The 22,753-nt window shown below is 40.0% G+C and overlaps 1 protein-coding gene across 1 annotated transcript; it reads left to right on the top strand.

Annotated features, from left to right (window-relative positions):
- Positions 1-342: 342 nt before the first annotated feature.
- On the top strand, positions 343-20,308 carry TBCA (tubulin folding cofactor A). The gene is made up of 4 exons (XM_089495259.1): positions 343-418; positions 15,758-15,863; positions 19,505-19,591; positions 20,228-20,308. Exons 1-4 carry the CDS (start codon positions 366-368, stop codon positions 20,306-20,308), a joined length of 327 nt encoding a protein of 108 aa, XP_089351385.1. The 5' UTR covers positions 343-365.
- Positions 20,309-22,753: the final 2,445 nt, after the last annotated feature.

Raw genomic sequence — 22,753 nt, 5'->3', positions numbered from 1 at the left:
AAAAGAATTCATTGGACAGGTAGGACTTCATTAGGGTCGCCGTAAAGAATCTTTACGGCCTCCAAGTCTGTAGATAAAAGATGCTTACTGGAACAAAAGGAGCTACAACCCCATCAGTGTACACAGCGCTGTATTTATAAAAATAATTATAAAATAATTTTCATGGCACTTGTCCTTTAAAACTTCAAGCAAACGAACGCGCTCGCAGGCACGCACAATGACAGAGAACGCCGTCTCCACGGCAACGAAGGATACGCGGGCACGCGCACTTGTTCTCCTGCTCTTCGTAGTGTGTTTAGCGCGCCCAATCTTTTCTTCAAGCAGCCGAGTCATTGCCGCGTTTTGTGTCCGTACAACCCGGTAACATGGCGGACCCGCGCGTCAGGCAGATCAAGATCAAGACTGGGGTGGTGAAGAGGTGAGTGAGAAAATAATTTTTAGCGCGGCGGTTGAACCGGAGCCGTGGCTTTGCTTCTGTATTGCAATCAGGCAGGGTGTGGAAGGCTTCTGACAGGGCCCCGAGCAGCAGCATCACCAGCCTGTGAACGCAGCATCCATGCGGAAACGGGGAGTTCGTTTAGGCCTCGCCAGTTTCAGCGTGCGGGCTGGAGAAATGACAGGAGCGGCGCAGTTATAAAGGAACCCGTGTGGGGATGCTGGGTTTGTGTAGGCCGCACAGGGGTCGCTGACGCAGACAGTGTGACAGCTACTTCACAGACAGAGCATCCATTCCACGCTGTACAGACGTATTTACGAATAAGTGTCAAAGTTATTAAAAAACTTTTTTCTTATGTCTAATTGCCAGGGGCGCGCCCCTCTGGAATACCGTGTGACCCCCTGTACAATGCGTCTAATGAAGTGTAATAACTGAACGGTGACTAGCGGCCACTGCCATTCACGCTGCTGTGATGGCAAGGGGTCATCGAATAGGCCTGGCCAGTCAGTTGTGTGTGTATGTATATGTGTGTCTATATATATATATATATATATATATATATATATAATATTGGCGTGTCTGTGCAGTGGGCATTACAGTCGGTTAGTGCTGGATCATGGTTAGTGCTGGATCATGGTTAGTGCTGGATCATGGTTAGTGCTGGATCATGGTTAGTGCTGGATCATGGTTAGTGCTGGATCATGGTTAGTGCTGGATCATGGTTAGTGCTGGATGGGTCCACACTGTGTTTCTTTCAGGGCTCCAGTAATTTATGGGGTTGACATTTCTTTAAATTGGTTAAATAGGCTCTTCGTAAGATTGGTTAATAGGACAACAATATATTAAAATGCTTAGCTGCCTTTTGTTTAACAAAACAACTTTATCCGCTGACGATTCTGCAGCCCCCTTCCTTTTCACAGGCATACATCAGTGGGAGTGCTCTAAGGAAATGCATGTGGGGGTCTTGTTAGACATGCATTTCAAACATTTGGGTTATAAGGTGACCCTCAGCTGTCATATCCACACAAGTGTACATTTTAATGGCCGATATATATTAGATCATTATAAAATGGCACAGCCACTTGGGAACCAGATGTAGAAGTATGGGTGCCATGGCTTTCTGACTGCGACTGCAGGCTTTGCTGATTTGGCACACTCTCCATAGTGTGGATGGGCCAGTTGAGGAGATCAAAGATCTACCCTGTAACAGGTCCATTGAGCAACAGAATACTGGGGGGCCTTATCGCCCAATAGGATGATCTGTCCCCTGGTTTGACAGCAGGGGCATTTCCCCCCCCTCGGACCTGCCACCCTAGGATACATCGATGCATGGATGATATATTAAGTGGCTTTTCATTTGGGTGAGAGTGAAATCTACATGTGAACAGTTACAAGGTTGAGTGGTACATAGGAGCTAGCCACCAACAAGTCTAACTAGAATTATGTAAGTACTTCAATACGTATTTTTCTAAAATGGAAAAATCTAAGGTAGAAGCTGAAGCTCTGCAGCTGTCGTCTTCTCCGGCTGAAGTAGCCAATCCGTGACCAGAATTGTTGGAACACAATTTAAGTAGTTCTCCCCTCTGTTCCTTGCTGGACTGTTTGGGGGTAAATTACAGAGTTATCTCAACTCATTGCGAGAGTTTGCATGAGGGTTGTGGATTTAACTTCCTGAATCCCCTATTTATTGTGAAGGACCAGCACTTAGGGCTGAGCTGGCCCTGTAAAATGCATAATTTAATGGGTTAGATGATGAATCGAACAGATTAAACTGTACATCATATGGGGCCAGAAAAGCTCTTTCTGCTACAAAAGCTTACTGAGGTTTGTCCTTTATAATTATTGTGAGGTCGAAACACAATTCTCCTTTATTTATTTTTTTAATAAACCAAATTGACATCGTTATTCATTATAAAGGTGCAATCTCACTGAGCTTTTGCTTCAGAAGGCACTTGTGTAATGTACAGTTTAAGGATCGGGCTGTTTCTTATGTTATTTTACTCTTCATGACTGAGGCTGTTAACATTTTTGCTAGTGAACCCACACTAGTTATATATTGTTTTATTTTTCAGAACAAGAAGGACTTTCTTCAGATACCATTTTTTTTATCATATCATCTGATTTAATCTAAGCTAAAAGCAATAATAAAAAATCCTTTACTCTTCTACAAAAGCTAATGAAAAAACTGTTAAATAGATTCTACTATGTGTCCTGAGTTTACCTAATGTTTTTATGTTTTGTTTGCAAGTTATGGGGCAGCAAGTAAAGGTACCGTTTTGCTATTTAAAAACTTTTTTTCCAAATCAGCTTATCCTGTCCCCATGTCATATTTCGGACATCTTTGAAGCCAGCCAGTTCAATTTACCTGCATCAAACCATATATTTTTGAAAGCTAGACATCCCAGTGTATTTCAAATGGGAGTATTTTAGCCCTTTCCATGCACTATTTCTACCACCGGCCTTTGTCAAGCTTGTACTAGTCATGGGGGGGGTGAACGTCTAGGGCGGACAGTGGCATGCCTGGGGTCAGATGTGTATAACTGGGGGACAGGTTGGGAAATAAAAGGAAATAAAAACAAGAAATGCATTTTTGCATAGTTTTTTATTGAATATGAAAAAATAGTTTACATGTGAATTAATATTATTTTTCCTATAGGGTCGTCTTATATTCAGGCCTTTTTCTTTTTTTCCTAAAATATTCAAATTTTGGGGGGTCGTCTTATAATCAGGCAAATACAGTATATTATATATAAGGCAGATTTATGTGGTGACAATAGCTTCCAAGAGCTTATCTATGTGTAGTAGTGTCCTCCCCCTTCCAGAACTTTTAGTGTATCGTGGGACTGATCGGCAGCCATCTTTGTTACCTACGCTGGAAGTTGTCTGTTTTAACTGTTCACGCAAGTTACAGTTCAATGCAAAGGCTTCATTCATGGAACAGAGAACACTGCTGATCAGTCCATGACAGCTCACATGTTTATATCTTTACTATATAAATGTTAAAAAAGCTAGATGATCTTTGGTGGACCATACATCCCATCACCCTCATCCAGCCAACCTATGTGAAGCTGGTGTGCAAGTATGTACAACCATATCTACTGGATATATTTACTGATGGGATTGGATGTAGTTTTGTGTTTTCGCTATTTACTCTTGTGTTTATATTATGTGCTAGAATGGAATGCTTACCCCCTTAACCCCTTAATGACAAAGTCCATACATGTACGGGCTCAAAATGCATTGTTTTCAATGGGTTTAGGGACCGCCCATTGTCCTTAAGGGGTTAAGGACCGGGCTCATTTTTTCTTTTTGTACCCTGTGGGACCGAGGCTGTTTTAACACTTTTGCGGTGCTTGTGTTCAGCTGTAATTTTCTCCTCACCCATTTAGTGTACCCACACATGTTATATATTGTTTTTTTCAGGGCAAGATGTGCCCTTTTCCAGATACCATATGTTTTGATCATATCACCTTATTTACTATAAAAATAAATAAATAAAACATGGTGAAAATTTGAGAAAAAAACCCCACCTTTTATGACTTTTCTTTGAAAAATATTTTACTCACCAAACCTTTTTTTCCAAATCTGGTCAGTCTGCCTCCATCTCCTCTTTGGAACATATTTGAAGCCGGTTAACTCAATTAATCCCCATCAAACCATATATTTTTGAAAAACAGACACCCCAGGGTATTTCAAATTGTAATAAATATAAGTCAACTATTAATCTCCAAGGACAACAGCTGGATCCCAACACAATGGGATTCCTCTTGAGTAAACCAGTTTCAAGGAATTACACTAGTGGCGAAACCCAAATGTCCAGGAACTCACAATACATCAAAGAGCTATCTCTCTACCAGGTGGGAACAATAAACAGGAGATACAATCTACAATCTCCTACAACAAAAGGACTGCAGGAGATAGTATCTGGGCTGGAGACAAGCACGTGTTTCTCCTACAACAAAAGGATTGCAGGAGACAATATCAACCCACCCTGAATTTGCCCTGAGGACCATCAACTTCACTGTGGGGGCAATCTAACTTCCTGGACAAGAGCGGTCTCTACAGGCAGCTGGTGCAGGTACAAGATTGTGCCTTCCTAAGGATGAGTGGACACAAACTAAGAAGATGATTGGCTGGGACTGTTTGGGCATAGTGGCTATAAAGGTGTTGTGTGAGCAACAAAGACAAGAGAGAGAACCAGAAAGAAAGAAGGAAGGATAACATCAAGGTGACAGGGACACCCCATCCTTACATGCACACATAGTCATTAGCATAGTATAGTAAGTATAGTTAGAGTCATAGAGCCTTGTATTTCAGACGCTTCTCTATATACTCATATATATGTATTTGTTATTTTAATAAACCCATTGTTTTAAGCCACTGGTGTAAGTGGAGTTTCATACGACGAGGAATCTGTAGTAGTTAAAGGAAAGCCAGACGGGTGAAGGTTATATATCCCGGGATTCAAAAGGGCTTTTGTACACAAATGCATTTGTATTTTAACCCTTTCCATGCACTAATTATACAACCACACTTTGTCAAACTTTGTAATAGTACTTTTTTTAATTTTTTTCACACTAATTGTAATTTAGTTATAAATATAAAGGTCCTGGTATATGTCACTGTCAAACAACACTCCAATATGTGTTCAGCAACATCTCCTGAGTATGGTGATACCCCACATGCATAGGTTTGTCAGATTGTTTGGCTGGTAAAAGGCTACTTTGGGGACATGAGTAATTCAGGTAGTCATTTGGTCAGTCAACCTCTATCTCCTCTTTGGAACATCTTTGAAGCCGACTACTTCAATTTACCCCAACAAACCATATATTTTTGAAAACTAGACACCACAAAGTATTTCAAATGCTGGTATTTTAACCCTTTTATGCATGAGATTCTACCACCTGCCTTTCCCAAACTTTAATTTTGTATTTTTTTCCACACAAATTGTACTTCAGGAATTAATTCATAGCTCCTGGTATGCGTCACTATCAAACAACCTCCCAATGTGTGTTCAGCAACATCTCCCGAGTGCAGTGATACCCCACATGCATGGGTTTGTAGTGTTAGTTGAGATTTAAAAGGCCATATTTGGGAAGTGCACTTTTTTTCTCTATTTTGGTCAGTCTGTACCTACTCTTTGAGCCCGGCCACTCCAATTTACCCCATCAAGCCATTTTTTATTAAATTAGACACCCCTTGGTTATTTGAAGTACTTTTATTTTAACGCTTTGGTTTTTTTTTTTAGAAATTTTAGCACTTGCTCAAAATAATAAACTTTATTTTTGTTTTTAAATTTTTATTTTTTTTTACACATTTTGCTGGTACTGGATGGTTCCTCTGGTGACATCACTGCATAATAATTTTTAAATGTTAGCGCATTTTTTTTTTTTTAAAGCATTTTTTTCATTTTTATTTTTTTTTTATATTTTACTAATCACATTGTGATTAGAAAGCTGGGCTCCATTGACTTGCATGGTTGAATGCAGTACCTGTATTCAACCTGCAAGTGGAGCCAGAGTTCTCTAGAGGGTCTGGAGACCTTCTAGCGAACTTTTTCAACTTTATTATTTTTTTTTTTTTACAGGGCGGCCGCCATCTTGCGGATGGTGAAGATCACCGGCGGTGGCGGCTGTGACCGCTCTCCGGAGCGGTCACAGCCTGTCCTGGGGTAAGTGTTTGGTGTCGCTGAATGCCTCCTGATCGAGGCATTCCAGCAACACCATTGAAGTTTAGGAGGTGATCGTTGATCGCCTCCTAAACTCTTTTAAAACGGGCGTCCGCCGCCATACAATGTATGGCGGATGTTGACGCCCCGGGGAGGGGCCAGACATGGCCCCTGATGCCGATCTCGGCGTTACTGAATGTCTCGACGTCGAGGCATTACAGCAACGCCATTTAAGTGAAGAAAGTGATCGTTGATCACTTTCTAAGCTTATTTAATTTTTTGACGGTTCAGGACCGTCAAAGGTCGTTAAGTGACCGTTTTTCCGTGACGGTCCTGAACCGGCAAAGGTCGTTAAGGGGTTACTCTCGACTCAATGACTTTTTGACTCGTCTCATCCCCCAAAATAAATCCCCTAGGTAAAGCTATATATAAGGTCATCACTCAAATCTCACTATATGAAAATTGGGCCAGCCTCCCACATGGCAAAGAAAGTGCTCTGACACTTAAAGGGTTAAACATATTGAAACAAAGCCTTGTGTTCCAGGATTCTTTTTCAACCAGTCTTTAATTGCATTAAAACATCTTTAAATATGTCTTTTTCTATCAATTTGAAACTAATGATGGCCTGCAATTTAAGGCGAATAAAGAGCGCTAGGGGCACGGAAAAGCGGCTCTGACACGGCCCCGTTGTTTCCTTCCGGTTAAATGAAAGTGACACCAGTAGATTAGAATGAGACTAAGACAATTCACATTGCAATTGTGTTAGTTTAACTTTAACAATCTTTTAACACTCTTGTTTAAATGCGGCTGACATACCATAATTACAAATCTACAAGCCTTGATTAAAGAATTTTACATCTGAACCTGTAGGGATCAAGTATTGATTTTTTTTTTCTTCTGCTCTTCTCAAGGAAACCACTTTCCCCCTTTCCAAAAAATGTGAATCTGTCCCTGTGCCGCATCACATGTATGTTTAAAGAGTGCAGAATCACAGTGACCAAAAGCGGACCCGTGTGGTCCCGAGTCCTGCATATGACGGTGTGCAGAGTTAAACATATTTGATGCCGTCTACATGATAAAATAACCCACTGTTTGTGGGCCATAGCTACTAACTAATGTGCGTTCTTAGTTTCTTAAAACATCTAAACATCGCTACAGGTACTGAGATAACCCATTCAAATGATGTCTGCCTTCAAGAAATAGAAAGCTCATCTGTCATCAAAAATATCCTTGAGTCCCCCAACCGACTCCGGCCCATCTGTTAGCTGGAAGGAAGTAGAAAGGGTCACGTGACTAATTAAAGGCAGCTAGGAAATGTCCGGTTACAGTGTTTGTCAGTAATAAGCAACTTTATACTGAAAAAGATTTGAGTGGGCATTTATTTAATAGCGATGCACTTTAAAAGCTAGTCTCTCGCCACTCAAAGATATCAGATCCCCCCAATAAGCACAGCCTATACGTTTCTGCACATAAAGTCTGATACGAGTGGAATATCTGTTCTCAGCTGATTAATGGATCAAAGCAACTATAAAATAGTGAGCAGCGAGTGCTATTAGAATTCATTGTACTGGAGCCGTTTCAACATCGTAACCGTAGTAGACTTAAGCAGCGGCTGGAGATTGTAAAGCGGTCGCTTGGTCGCTCCGGAGTAACTTTATTCAGAATTGGATGTGCGCTCCTCTGCCAAGACTTCTGTTGGATGGTTCTTGTAAGTTGTCTTATGGTGATTATTGCCTCTTATATTGTGTGACTGACACCAGAGAATGATTTTTGTTTTACAGCGAAATTTGTACTTCATTTATTTTTAGTCTCTGGTCATCTAGCAATACCAGTCCCCATAATAATTGGCGAGTGCTTGCTTGCAGTGCAGGTGTGTATGAGCATATGCAATACATACACATGCATGCATATTAGATTATATATATATATATATATATATCACATGTCGGGGTAAACGCTTGCCTTGTAGCTCTTCGGTGACTTAAACATTTTACCCCTTTTCGTTAACACTTGCTTCATATAGCTATACGTGGGTTTTTGTTTTGGGTTGACTATCTGTCTTTGCCTTTGTCAGCTGGCTTTCACAAGAAGGTGTTCTTTCCTTTCTCATTCAGACGTCTATCGATGCCGTAGCCTTTAAGCTCTGGGGATGAGGGTCCTCATTACGTTTTATATCCTGTAATATTCACCATACGTCAACCCAATAATATTGTACGGCTCCGTGGAACTTTCTACCAGTGACTCCTAATAAAACGCATCTGTCTCTGCAGAGAATAGTTCTGCTGGTGAATCTTTACAGCTGACAAGGTCGGGCAGATCAGAAACTTGTTTTAAGAAGATAAATATATGTGTATATCTCTGAAAATCAGCGTAATTCCACTGTTTGCCTCTTACTAAAATACTGCATAAATGTATACGTATTTTGTTTTCTGTATTGTATAAATTCTGCAGATCAAACACACACAAAGTGGAGGTTTAACTTGTCGAGGTCTGTAATCGAAAGATTTATGTAGTTTGTTGTGGATATGTGAAACTTGGGAGTAAACGCTATCCGTACATTTACTTTTTGCTGAGAAGTTTGTGTGGAAGGCTGTCGTTCTGAGCTGGCAGCCAGCGTGTGTTCATGAAGGAAAGCTCATGCTTGGCGCGTTTGCTGGAATTCTTTTAGAAGATTAACAAATTGGTTGGAGAGCTGCGAGTATTGGGGAACGGCACGTTTTTAATAAAGTGCCTCTGCTTCAGGTGGCGCGTCCGCGCTAATGTGAGGGCGTTTTTAATGTCGCCGTTAACACGTTTTGGCTGTAAGTGATAACAAGACAGATGCGCAACAGGAACCGAAACTTCTAAATGTGACAGAGAATGTCTGATTATGAGTTAATATACATGTGATCTTTAGTTAGCATTTGGAAAACTTTTAGTATATTTTACTTGAATTTTTCTCTTTAATAATAACGTTCTGATTTAAAGTATCCCGGCTGCGGTTTGGTTGTAGAGGGAGAGGGGTGGAATCCCAATCCCATACCAGTAAAGGTGTCGGTGATCTGTGCTGCTCTTGAGTCTTTGGCCAGAAGAAAGAATTCATCCTCAAAATAATAATAAATAAAAATAACAGCTTTGGGGACTGTACCCTGTAGTTATATGGGTTCAGCTGCCACTGAATTGTACTCTGAAATTAAGTAGGTCCTTACATTTAGTAGTTATAAGCAAATTAAAACATGATTGAATATTAATATATTACCTTCTAGGGATGCACCGATATATATCGGCCAAAAAGGGCATTATCTGCAAAATGCAGAAAAAAAAATGGCCGAAAATAATCGTCTGCAGGGGCCAGGCTGCTTACCTGCGTTGGTCGCACAGTGTGTGAGCAGCTTCTCTTGTACCGGCCAGGAGAAGCAGGAACCCAGTGGAGTCACGTGAATGCACTTCACATGATTCTGCTCCATTCCTGCTTCCCTGGGGGGGTGGAAACAAGAGAAGTTGTTCACACAGAGGAAGCAGCAGGGCCCCTGCGGAAGTCTGCGAGTAAGAGCTCTGCAGTTCAGGTAAGGGGGTGGGGGAGTTTGAGCTAGAACGTGTGATTAAGGGAATGAATATGAGTATATGAATGTGTGCGTGATAACATGGAAGTGTGTGTGTGTGTGTGTGTGGGGGGGGGGTAGCATAGCATAGGGTGGCTGTAATCACACTCCTATCATGCCCAGGTTCCAGCATGTACTGGCTGCCTGGGCATGATAGGAGTGTGATTGCTGTTAGCAATCATATACATATATATATATATATATATATTACTGTTTATTGTTACTGATTTTTGTAAAAAAAAAATTTTGTCCAGTTTTGGTTTGTTACTTTTATTAAAAGTGTAGTTATTTAATTGTAAATTTGTAAAGGTGCGGGGTCATTTTTGGTTTTGGCCAAGTGAATCCTAAATTTCCGGTTTCGGTCCAGAATTTTCATTTCAGTGCATCCCTACTTATATTTATTGTGAATGCTAATAACAGTTTACCTTAAAGTTCAGCTGATTAATGTGTTTGTGCTGTGTAAAAATGCAATTTTTTGTGTCAAATTGTTGGCTTAACATGTGATATAGTTTGTGTTTTCAGACATTTTGAATTGACTCCTTACTATGTAACAGGCCAATACATTTTTATGTTTCTAGAAGTAAAATGGACATCGGAGACCATGCTTTGCAGAACTATACAGGATTTCTTATTACCAGAGTCTCACAAATATGTTCATTTTTTTCAAGCATACGGGAGAATGATGCCGTCACTGATACTGTCAATGATTCAGAAGCCATCTGCAGTTATATCATATGGCCAAGGGCTCTGCGTACGGTCATGTGACTTTCTTATTGCAGGATTTTAGGGTTCATTTCATCTACCTTTAATCAGGGCTCTCCGTGAAACATTTATCTACGAGTGCATTTTATTTAAACTGGCCACAGAGTGATGGCTAAATTCACCTCTTTAACAGGTGCTGGGTTATAAGCCAAATGATAACGGCCGTTTCTTCATGGTCTCCCACGTGTAGGCCACGTCAATAAATCCAAAATAATTCAAACTATAATTCCACTCATCTCTGGTTTACCAAACTAAAGGAACGCTACAGACTTTAACGTTTGCAGTTAGTCCGAGATTTCATTCAAATAATTGTGCCAAGGAATCTGGTTCCTCGATGAGGTCCCTCGCCGTAGTGAAAACGGGAGAGTCTTCATTAACTTCTACGCTTTGCGTTGCTCTTTTAGTCTTACGCAATTCGTTTCTGGTTTAGCCGCTTGCCTATTCAAACCCGAAGAAGCCAGATTATGATTAATTTCTCGCCTGTAATAAAGAAATTCATTTGAGTCGGTGGCAGCGTGTTCTGTTACCGAAATAGAAATTCAGCCAACGGTGGCTTCTCTTCTGTATCATTTATAATTCCGCCTCAGTGCCTCGTGCGCATTTACTAAAGTGTGACCTTGGGCAGGACCTGCAGTCAGAGACTAAAGTAAAATGAAGCATTGCCCCGGCTTCCCTTCTCCTCTTTGGAAGTTAAAAACCCCGTGCATGGCTTTTACACAGCTTTGCGCATTTCAGTTGGCTCCTTGCACAGCGGATGCCCTTAATAAAATGACAACAGTAATTTAGCTTTGTCGTTTGAAACTGGCGCCGGCTGCATGCCTCAAAAATACAGTATTAGGGTTTGCTGAATGCGTGTCGGCTCTAATTCTTTTTTCCATTTTCCAGAGAGCGGCTTTTCCATTAACTCTGGGAAAACACACTGGCAGATTCGTTTAAAACAAGCTGAGCTCCACCCTTCGTCTAAGTGACTTAGCCTCGGCAATCAGAAATTAAGATCCAGGGACGTTTTTCCCATTAAATCTGTTTTTCTTTTCTCTGTGTTATTTGCATTCCAGAAAAGGCGCCGCGCAAGCGTATCCGCCGTATAACTCATCCCGAGGAGTCTTAAGACACTTATTGTAGCGTATGTTAACTATTACAAGATGCCGTGATGGAAGGATATTAAAATGACTGGTAATTGACATAAAATATGACAGAGTGTTTTAGGCTTTGTGAGCAAAGCAACACACGGTATTGAGGCGCAGCCCGATCATGGAACTGATTGACGGAGTGCCGAGGCACACGCTATGGGATGTTATGAAAAATGAATTCTTTGTTGTCTTGCCGACAACCCGGGAACGGCAGCCGGAAAAAGACTATTAGCGAGAATCATTATCAATAGCGATATTTTCAAACTCTATTATAGCAATCAGGTTCGAGTTTATTCAATAGATTTAGTTCATTTGGCGGTAATTGATAAATAATCAAAATTTATCAATCTTCTTGCACACATTTCACTACCAATCAAGCAAAAATGGTCCATTTACCACCTGACTTGGTCCAAATTGGGATTAAATGGATGATCAATTAATCTTCGAAGGGCCAGTGTTGTGTTTTGTAAAGGAGCAGCAAAAGTGTCAAATAAATGGAGTAAAGACAGTAGATTAGTGCAATGAGCAGAAATGAGCAGAGCTGCCACGGTTCGCGGCTAATAAGCATGCAGCCGCATTACAAATAGCTGAAAACGGCTTCTACCGCCGACTGCAAGTTCAGAGAGATTGTGCTTTGCAAAAGTTTATACGCAGTCTTTCCAAGGGAAATGTTCTGTGCTTTTACACTAAATATGGGAAATAAAGATTTTCAATCAGCAAGATGGACTCATAAGTAGAAGTCTTCTAGCTAGTGAACGCTGGCAGCTTTGACCCTGTTCATACGTTGCCACTTAGCCTTGGGTTAGATTTGAGAATGTTGTGAGCGTTACATTTTTTATTTATTTATTTTTTTAAAAGCATTTTTCAGGTAGGAACGATTTGTTTAGAAATATGGAATATACCGGCAGTCTAAGTACAGTGTGATAACTGTGATCATTTACTCATCAAGAACATTATTGTTTTACTTAAATCTCCATATCTCTCTAATTCTAGCATTAAAAAGAACTATTTGTTATGAGTTAGACAGTATTTACTCTTTATGCAACATGTATCTTATATGTAACCCCTAAGCCGTCTGTGCTATTATAGGCCATGGTGTATATTGCTTCTGAGGTGCTGTATATAAATCGCCCAAATAATCCATAGGGTTTTCTCTGGATGTTCTCGGTAACCTTTTGAGATGCTGAGGCATTGCCAGCGGTTCTGATCATGAGCAAAAGATTACACGTCTTGGTTTGGAGTCTTTAGTTGAAGTTCCTACTATTTATTGGGACAACAAGATGTAACGTTTGATCCAAATAAAAGTCTGTGCTAGATACCAAAAGGATAAAATCAGAAAAAAACATTAATAGATAATATTTTTAATACACTAAATATTATAAAAGAAGCAGCCGCTTACCATATTGCAAGTGGTGCTCTAAAACATGCATAAATACCACTAGGGCTGCAACTAACGATTATTTTCATGATCGATTAGTTGGCCGGTTATTTTTTCGATTAATCAGATAAAAAAAATGTAAATTTTTCATTTATTTAAAATTTAATAAACAAATGATGTTAAATACAAACAGCAGAATACATTTTTTTTTTATAAAATGCATTTCTTGTCTTTATTTCCCAACCAGCCCCCCCCCCCCATTTATGCACATTTGAGCCCAGGCTTGCCACGCTGCCTCCCATATATGCCACTCCACTGTGGCCCCAGTTATGCCACTGTGGCCCCTGATATGCCTTATACCCCCTGATACACCACTCCATCCTCCCCAGACATGCCACACTGCCTCCCAGACATGCCACGCTGCCCTCCCCACATATGTCACTCCACTCTACCCCCACATATGCCACTGTGGCCCCAGATATGCCTTATACACCCTAATACACCACTCGGTCCTCCCCAGACATGCCACACTGCCCTCCCCACATATGCCTTATATACCGTATATGCCTTATACCCCCAGATATGTCACTCCATCCTCCCCAGATATGCCTTATACCCCCCAGATATCTCATAGTCCCCTCAGAGTCACAGACCCGTTCGCATCACACTGACACCATACTTTTATAAATAAGTACTGGGTTAATCTTCACTGCTCCCAGGATTTAGATTCCCCTTAGTCTGCCCCCCTTTACCTCTAACTGCACCTTAAGTTAACTTTATTAAATTAACCCTCAGTCCTCATCATTAAATTAACCCTAACTACCCCTAAATTAACCCTAAACACCCCATTAACCTTAACTGCCCCTAAATTAACCCCCACCTCCCCTAACTTTCAGTAGCCCAAATATTAATTTTATACTTAGATGAGTGTCACAGCCATGTGGTTCTGGAGAAGAAAGGGGCGGGGCCAGTTGTCACAGTGATTACAGGGAGGGGCTGGTAAGTAGGAGCTGCTGCTGTGAGTCAGACTAAACGGATTATATAATGAGGGGTATTTTTCAGAGCGTTCGATAAAAATCAATTCAACTAATTGATAATGAAATTTGTTGGCAATGATTTTCATTATCGATTTTATCGATTAGTTGTTGCAGCCCTAAATACCACCAGTATGTAGGCCACTGGGTTTTCGCCATCTAGTACTGTTATGTATTGGAGTGCTCTTGCTTTAATGTTCTTTTGCCACCCAGCTTCCACACATCAACCCCCATGGCACCCCGAGAAAAGGGACCTTCCAAGAGCAGCATGTCCCTTCACCCCAACGCGCTTCACGGAGCGAGCGTGTCCTCAGAGCCGACATTGTAAAGTTAGATAAGCTTTTTGGACATCGGGGGGTCTGTTTTTCAAGCTGAAGAATAGAACACTGGGATTCCCAAATGTTTATCTACCAAAAACGGGCATCATCTTTAACTGAAAAAGTTAGTTTGTTCAAGTTAGTAAGGCTATATACACTTTTCATTTTTGTTTGGGAGAGATACCATTAACGAGCAGCAGGTCTAGATGTACCTTCAAAGCATTACAGATCAGTAGGGTATCTACTACTGGGCTCTAGGCAAAGTGCCAAGTACTCCGCAACAGTCCTATGCAACAAAGTGCAAGAAATTCATCACGCAGATACAACAGATTTTAGCTGCTGATTAAAAATAATTTCTTTCAGGGATTCTGGCAAATGTATTATAACATGCTATTGATACATGGTAATGAGTCTATTTTAAACATATTTATATAATCATACCAATTTAAGGGAAAAAATATGCCCCTTGGTTTTCTGCAGTATGGGTCACCGTTGGTTATCTGTTCTCTCCTGTCATATGTCGTCATCATTATGGCCGCTGCTACTACATAGCTACATAGGCTGAAAAAAGACATGCGTCTCTCAAGTTCAGCCTTTCCCATATCCGTTTATTTCTTGCTGTTGATCCGAAAGAAGACAAAAAAACCCAGTGTCTCTTTCCGATTTTGCAACAAACTAGGGGGAAAAAATCGTTCTTGACCCCAGAATGGCAGTCAGATCTCTCCTTGGATCAAGAAGCTGTTTCCCCATAATTTAAAAATTATATCCCTGAATATTATGTTTTTGCAAGTATTCATCCAGTTGTTTAAATGTCTGTACAGACTCTGATACAACTACCTCTGCAGGCAGAGAATTCCACATCCTTACTGTCCTTACTGTAAAAGGACATTGTTTCCTATAACAATTCCCAAATCCTTCTCATTATCTGCTGCTAATCCTGGTAGTTTGACATTCGAGGAGATGCTTTGAAAGTGATGGGCTGAGAGCTGTTTGTCTCCGTTTGTTGTATGAAAAGGAACGGTGGAACCAGGCTTTGTAAATGACAGGTGCTAAAGATAGTAGCAACCGACCATTTTATAGTAGTGATAATTGAGAGTGAAGTGTCGTTATCGTGTTTCTCTTTTGGCATTCACTTCAAGTTTTCTGCAAAATCAGTAGTCTATTCCTGTCCTGTCTTCTTACATAAAAGTAAAAAAATTATAAATGGAGGGCTGTAGCTGGCACGTCTACAGCCGCTCCCCACACATATACTCTTTAAATTCACTTTTATTGTTTTCATCGTGGATCTGTTGTGTGGGATAAAATATTGCCCGTACAGCCTTTAAACGTGGTGGGATTTACCTGTTGCTAGAACAGTGTTGATCCCGTCAGTACATTAGTCGGGGTGGCGCATACTGTATATCACCATAGGCCAAAATGCAATTTATACCACTTTTTTTTCTCTTTTATAGATTGGCCAAAGAAAAGGTCATGTATCAAAAGGAAGCAATACAACAGGAAGAAAAAATAGAGAAAATGAAGAGTGAAGGCGGAGATGAATATGTCATTAAGAAACAGGCAAGTTAACAGAAAAAAAACAAAACCTCACAAATCAAGCTTAAACCCTTATGAAAATACCCTTTTTCAGCAGCTTTTAAAGCATTAGCAAATATGACATTTGGGAAAAGCAGGGCCTGAAATTGGTATCAGTTGATCCAATCCCACCCATAGAATAACAGCACAGACCCAGAGCTGATAATTATTGAAGAGCGGGAGTAATCTGCTGTTTTCAGGTGTTCTGTTCGTGGCCGGGTGCGAGTAACGCGGCTGCCGGGTGCGACTAACGCGGCTGCCGGCTCCAAGTCAGGAGATAAGAGCTCTCTGCCACTCGGGTAAGCTGGTCATTGGGGACGTGTTTGTGGCTGAGAGCAGTAGGAGTGGCTGAATGTGGTATGTAATAAAGATCCCTAGTAATGCTAATTTCTGGATATACGGTTTAATGTTAATAATGCACAAGAGCTGCATTTCTGGAATCCTACCCTGTACACCTAAAAATGCCAGTTAATTTCAGGATTTCATCACCTGTTAACTATATATATTTTTTTTCTTAAAAATTAACTACAGAGCTACGTTGTGTCCCTTGTGTGTAATATTGCGAGCGGCACCGCAGCCCTCCTATTGAATAGCGTTTCATTAGAGGCAGCAAAGCACTGGGCATCGCATGCACATTTTCCGCTCTCCGTGTGCCTCGGCTCAGCAGGCCAGAGGCTCCTCGTCTATACTATTGCCACGAGCATCGGTTTGAATGGCAAGATAGCTTTTCTCAATGAATAGTGGTTTGGTGCATGTAAGGACGGCTAGGGAACCTTCGATAATTTGTATGAATTGATATTTATATTTTAGTTAACAGATGTACTTTGTGCTTTACAATTTATAGTAAAGGGGCCATACTGTGATTTAATAAGTACATTAGTCTTTTAGACTTTTTGGTTGAAGTACTGCAGGTATGAATACAATTTTACAATCTAAAACAAACATATTTAACTAAAGTATTCACACAGACCATACCTGCCTGTTGTGTCCAAACCGTACCCAACGCATTTTTACACCTCTGGCATTAGTTTTAATTCCATGTTCATGTTTTCAGTTGGCGGAAGGCATTATAGCGCATGAGCAGTAAGATAGACCCCTTTCTTTGGGTTACAGGAACTGTTAGAACGCTCAGAGGTTCTTTTGTCCGTGGCGGAGGCTGCATAGGTAACGCTTTATCATTACTGTGTCATTTAATTGGGCAGAATAATTAGTTCTGCAAATTCCCTCATCCTCCTGCAATGCCGACGAGGTAACTGGAGGTCCAAGTGATGAGGGTCCAAAAGACCAAAACATGGACTGCTGTTTATCTTAATTAAACATTTGAACCCTCTGAGCGCTCCAGAATATCTCATTGGCGTCTATTTGTGTCCTGGCTGTATGAGAAGATATGTCTTGTGGTGCTTTCATTATTCTACTTCATTCTGCACATAAATAAATAACTGCATACGGCTTCTTTATTCCGACTATTGTTATATATGCATGTACCATCCCACGCAATATATTGCAATTGGAAATTGGATGGATTTATTCATTATCCCAAAGCTATTTTGACTCTGGCTCAATCTCAAGGTTATGAACACGGCGGTAGAGCCGAAGATTAAGTGTGTGGAAGATTGGTCTGTAAACAGGTGTGCATGCTCATTATACACTATAAAATACATAGTTTGGGGCCAAGCTGAGGACGCGCCAACAATGAGAGAACCACGGCGGAAATTCTAAATATCTGCTCCTTCGACCATTTCGGTCTGGTTTCTGGGTTGATCTGGCCAGGGTATAACCCGTGTGCAGCAATGTAGTCACAGCAGCATTGTTGCTAATAAAAGCATGCGCTTTTCATTCTAGTTTCCCACATTAATAGATGCTGGTAAGTTGAATAGATTTTGTTTTTGTCCCCAAAAATTCAGATAGACCATAAAAACCGCCTCTTATGTAGTCCATAGAAGTACATTTCCTGCTGAATTGTGTTTATCATAGCCTATAACATCTATATTTCTGGAATCCTACCCTGTGTGAATAAACAGGCCAGCTCATTTCACGATTTCAAGACCTGTTTACTATACACCGCGTAAAGGTAAGCAAACGTCTCTGCTGGAAATGATGTTCGTAGTGACCCAAAGTTCTCTGAAATATGAAGTTAAATCAGGCATTGGCTAAAATAATATCCAAGCGCATTACAGACCTTATTTTACCGCATACTCCTTGTTCCATCTTAACAAAAGTGACTTTTTTTTTTTGGTTTCGCTGATGCATTAACTTCCAGAGCTCTCCTTGTTAACTGCGTATTATTGTGACCGGCGCTTCGTATGAAAAAGAGAGAATAAGGTTTTTCACAGCACAATATTTAAAAGTGAGAAGGCCGGGGAAAAAAATGTTCGTTCAGCGGGGCGCCAGTTTAGCGTTATTACTCAAAGCTGCATGGTGAGAATATCATCTCTTCCAAAATGAAGCGCGGGGATAAGTAATAACTTTTTTATGCATGATAAGCATCAAAATAAAAACCTGCTGCTTTCCGCTTTTCCATTTTCTATACCGCTCTCTTTCCCTTGAAACCTCCTGCCGAGGCTCGCCGCGTGATCAATATACTCAATAATATTTTTTTCATGCGGTAATTATCTCTATGTGATATTATCTTAGCGCAGTATTTCTTTATTATCCAAACGATGCAGGGGTTATCTATGCAGCCAGCTGATCCCATCTTGCTAGAGTTGCGTCCTGAAAAGCAGGGGAGAGCATTTAAGTTTTGGTTTTTTTTGTGTTTTTTTTTTTTTTTTAAATAAAAGCTGCAAAAAAGAATTCTGCTAAGTGGCGAGTTTGACAAGGAACTGGCATGAAAGCTGTTATTTCCATCGCATAGCGTACAAATGATATGCCATTTCTTTATGTTGGAAACGAAATTTCATTGCGGGAAAGAAAGGGAAAATTGGTTAAATGGACAAACATGTACAGAAAATGATGCTCTTGATAACTGAAAACTTCAGTAACAAGAATGTCAAAAGTGATATCGGGAAAGATGAGCACATGTAGTCCGGAGCGTTGGAGAGCGCATTGGGAGAGCAGTGTTTTGAGTCTGCAGACAGAGAGTAAAACCCTTCCAATGCAGTGAATGGGCTTATTCCTGTCACTCACAGCTTACGCAGCCAATTGGTGAGAGGGAAAACGATCCCATTGAAATCAATGGGAAAACTTTACGCAAAGGTGCACTGGGGTTTAAGCACAACCCTGCGTGCAGCGTGCAGTAGAGACAGCGCTGTAGGTGACTGGGGTCGAGTACATCACGTGCAGGGAGAGGCATTTAGCTGGGGGGTGGGGGAGAGGGGCAAATGCATTTGAGAATATTCTGCAGAATCCCCCCTATGCGTTCGCGGAATGGACCACATAAACTTGTAAAGGGACCATGCCCCCATCATCATGCATAAAAGTGAATTTTGATGGCTGAAGTGTCTAATAAGAATTCAGCAAGTGCATGTTGTACCTCGCCATCCATATCACTGTCAACCTGAACACTTCTGCATCTTTTAGTATTATTTTAAGAGCAGGTTTCCATCAAGATCAATTTTACACGTCCTTGTTACTAAACTGGCGATATGTATTCTTTAGCAAATATAACATTGAATATTGCCTTTCAGATTGAGGTATTGCAAGAATCCCGCATGATGGTCCCAGACTGCCACCGCAGATTAGAGGCAGCGCATACAGATCTGACGCAGCTCTTGGTAAGTAATGTGCATACATGTAATTAAAGCCCGTTTATTCTCACAGAAGCTTTTGCACGGGTAACTAGAGGAAAGTCATTCTGCAGAATTGTACACTGGTGGCTAATTAAACACTATACTAATCTGAAATCCTAATTTTCATAATTATATACGAGTATAAACACAGCGGGCTGAAACACGTGATCGATGGTGTCTGGATAGCGGTATCGTATGCATTGCACTTCGTCTACCCCATTCTTGCTGTAAGCATACACATTTGGAAACAAAGATAAATGCAGTAGGCTGCACGGTATTCAGTTATCCACACACAACTAGCATAAGAATATCCCAAACTACCAATGGCCGTACAATTTGCTTGTATATAAAACTCAAAACAGAGTAGATATAGATATGAATGTCAAAAAGGTATCTACAATGTTGTAGGGGCAGTTTTTAAGTTGATGTAGGAATTTTAGGATGTCTCCATAAAATTAAAAACAAAACTACATTCCTAGAACCGCTATTATTGATCCATGAAATGGGACATTGTGTTTGCGGTATTGTGCCCGTCATTTGCAGAAGCACTCATTGCAGCATTACTTTGATCTGAAGATTTTTTAACTGAACTTACTTGATGTAACGTTTTTCATTTTTAAGGAGAATGAAAAAGACTTGGAAGAGACTGAGGAATATAAAGACGCGCGTTCAGTACTGGAATCAGTGAAGTTGGAAGACTAAATACAATCAAGCCTTTTTCTTTCTTTTCTTTTTTTTAATGCCTTTTACGATTTAAATGCGTTTCTGTGGAAGCTCTGTATAATTCCAAGAGTTCAGAAAATAAAATAATAAATACCTTGAGCTGTGTATTTATATTTCATTAACCAGACATACAGTTGGGGGGGTGGGGGGTTATGTTAGTAAATTTTGCCTAGTTTGTGTGTCAGCATCTCTCTCTGTGATGCTTTATAGAACTGCTCTATACATATGCAGACAGGCAGGTTTTGTTTTTTTATTCAACACCACTCACCCCACACATAACACTTTAAAATCTCATGCGTGCGTTATGCCGTGATTGGCTTCCTCAGCATGTAACAACCATCTTCCCGTCCGCCCTATTTATAGCCCTGATAAAAATTGGAGCGAAAGTCTACTGGAGTATTAATGTCCCAAAAACATATCTATAGGGATAAAATAGTAAACATAATAAATACGATCACTATTTATCACAATAAACAAAAAATGCAATGATGAATCTTTACGTATTAATACAATATTAAAATGTTTAAATGGATAGACCCCAAAAATTAATATGCATTTTTCTGTAGTAGAGGTCCCAGGGGCATTACACTGTGCATTTTAGAGCTCAATAAATACAAATATACATGCATACAATGACACTACTTGTACAAGAGAAACTCGTGCATTGCCTCCACTGTCCCAAGGACTATAAAGATAGAGAGCTTGTAACCGGGATTGCTACATTTTTACTTTAATGTCTTCCCAAATGTATTATGCACTTAAAAAATTGACATCTCAACAATGTTAAAATTATTTTGTTTAATATGAGGACTTCAGTAAAATTATTCAACTAGAATTATTATTGTTTGTTTTATGGTGTTCATTTTCCGGCCAATTTCACTATAAGCTTTACTTATTTCAATATTTGCATTTTGGTATTTTGAGTTGTTTAAAATGCAGGTAAACTTTAAAGTTAAGTTAGAAAAAATGAGTTTGTTTCATGTGTTCATGTAATGGTAAAAATGTTAAATATAGATGTACTTTTCAAGATTATTCAGAAATGGATTTTATGTAAATGTTGTTTTATCTGAATTACTTGAAATTGAAATTTCAGCCTGACAAAAAAAAAATGGTTCATGTTTTAACACCAAAAATGTAAATGTATGGTCACTGTAGGCTTGACCTCATGAACAACAAACAAAAAGTGCAATACGAAAAATAAATGGAAAAAGTGCTGTATAGCGCTCTGTAGGCGTCTTCTGCTTGTATCGCCCTCCAATAAATATTATCTCATACTCATTATCTTTTTGATTTAGTTTTGTGTAACAATGTGCTTGAGTGGCTTGGTGATATTTATTTGTGGGTCTGCTCATCCAGCCCCAAAGAAAATAAAAATCTGAAATCTGGTCTCTACCAGAAAATCCTGAGGAAAGTCCGGCCATCGGTTCTCCAGCCCAGTTGGGTTATGCAGCAGGACAATGATCCGAAGCACAGAAGCAAGTCTACCTCTGAATGGCTCAAAAGAAACAAAATGAGAGTTTTAAAGCGCCCCTCCAACGGGGCTGAATGACTACAATTCTCCCAAGGAGAGAGGCCAAGATTCCTCCGCAACAATGTAAAAGACTCATTCCGAGTTATCGCAAATGTATGATTGCAGTTGCTGCCACCAAGGGTGGCACGAACCGTTATTAGGTTTGGGGGCAATTTCTTTTTCACATAGGTTATATAGGTACTGATTAACCTTTAACAAATGAAATGACTATTAAACGCTGCCTTTTGTGTTTACTCACTTTGTCTTATATTAAAATGAGCTACATGATTTAAAACATTTAAATGCAACAAATAAACCAACATAGACGAAATGAGCAAATTCTTTTTTTACAGCACTGTATAAATAAAACTATTTCTTTACATTGAGTCCACAAAGGTAAAATCAATAAATCCCAATATTGTTAAATCTGAAACAGATTCATTAAATTTTAAATATTACAATGTGTTAACCTTCATGAAAATAGCACTTCATTCCTAATAGAAATTAAAGCTTGTATTCTATAATAGGGGCTTGTGTGCAGTAATTAGCTTTATATTGATATATTTCATGACCAACGATATTTTATCCAGGTATATATCCTTATACAGCTGGGGTGGGTCTTTAAGTAGTGTGCCCCCTTTCTTTCAAATTATATTACAGGTTTAGAGAGATGTAATAGGCCTTTATTCACTAAAGAGGGTGTTTGCAGGAGAGTTGGCGTTTGCAGCATCAGTGGGAATTATGAATGACCACTGTCGTATCTCCTGCAATATTGAGTGAGGTGATGCTCACGAAACGTTGCTGAAGAGCTATGTATTTAAGGGGCACCCAATCTCTTCCTGCAGGAAAAGTGTATGGAATTAAAATAAAACATAACTGACCTATAAACCCCAGCATGGGTAATAGGCTACCTA

This window comes from Sceloporus occidentalis, unplaced genomic scaffold (genome assembly GCF_023333645.1).
Source record: "Sceloporus occidentalis isolate IW3139 unplaced genomic scaffold, rSceOcc1.0.p SCAF_78, whole genome shotgun sequence".
In the NCBI taxonomy this organism is placed as follows: domain Eukaryota; kingdom Metazoa; phylum Chordata; class Lepidosauria; order Squamata; family Phrynosomatidae; genus Sceloporus; species Sceloporus occidentalis.
The sequence above is the reverse complement of the archived record's forward strand: the minus strand, read 5'-3'. Positions and strand labels throughout refer to the sequence as shown.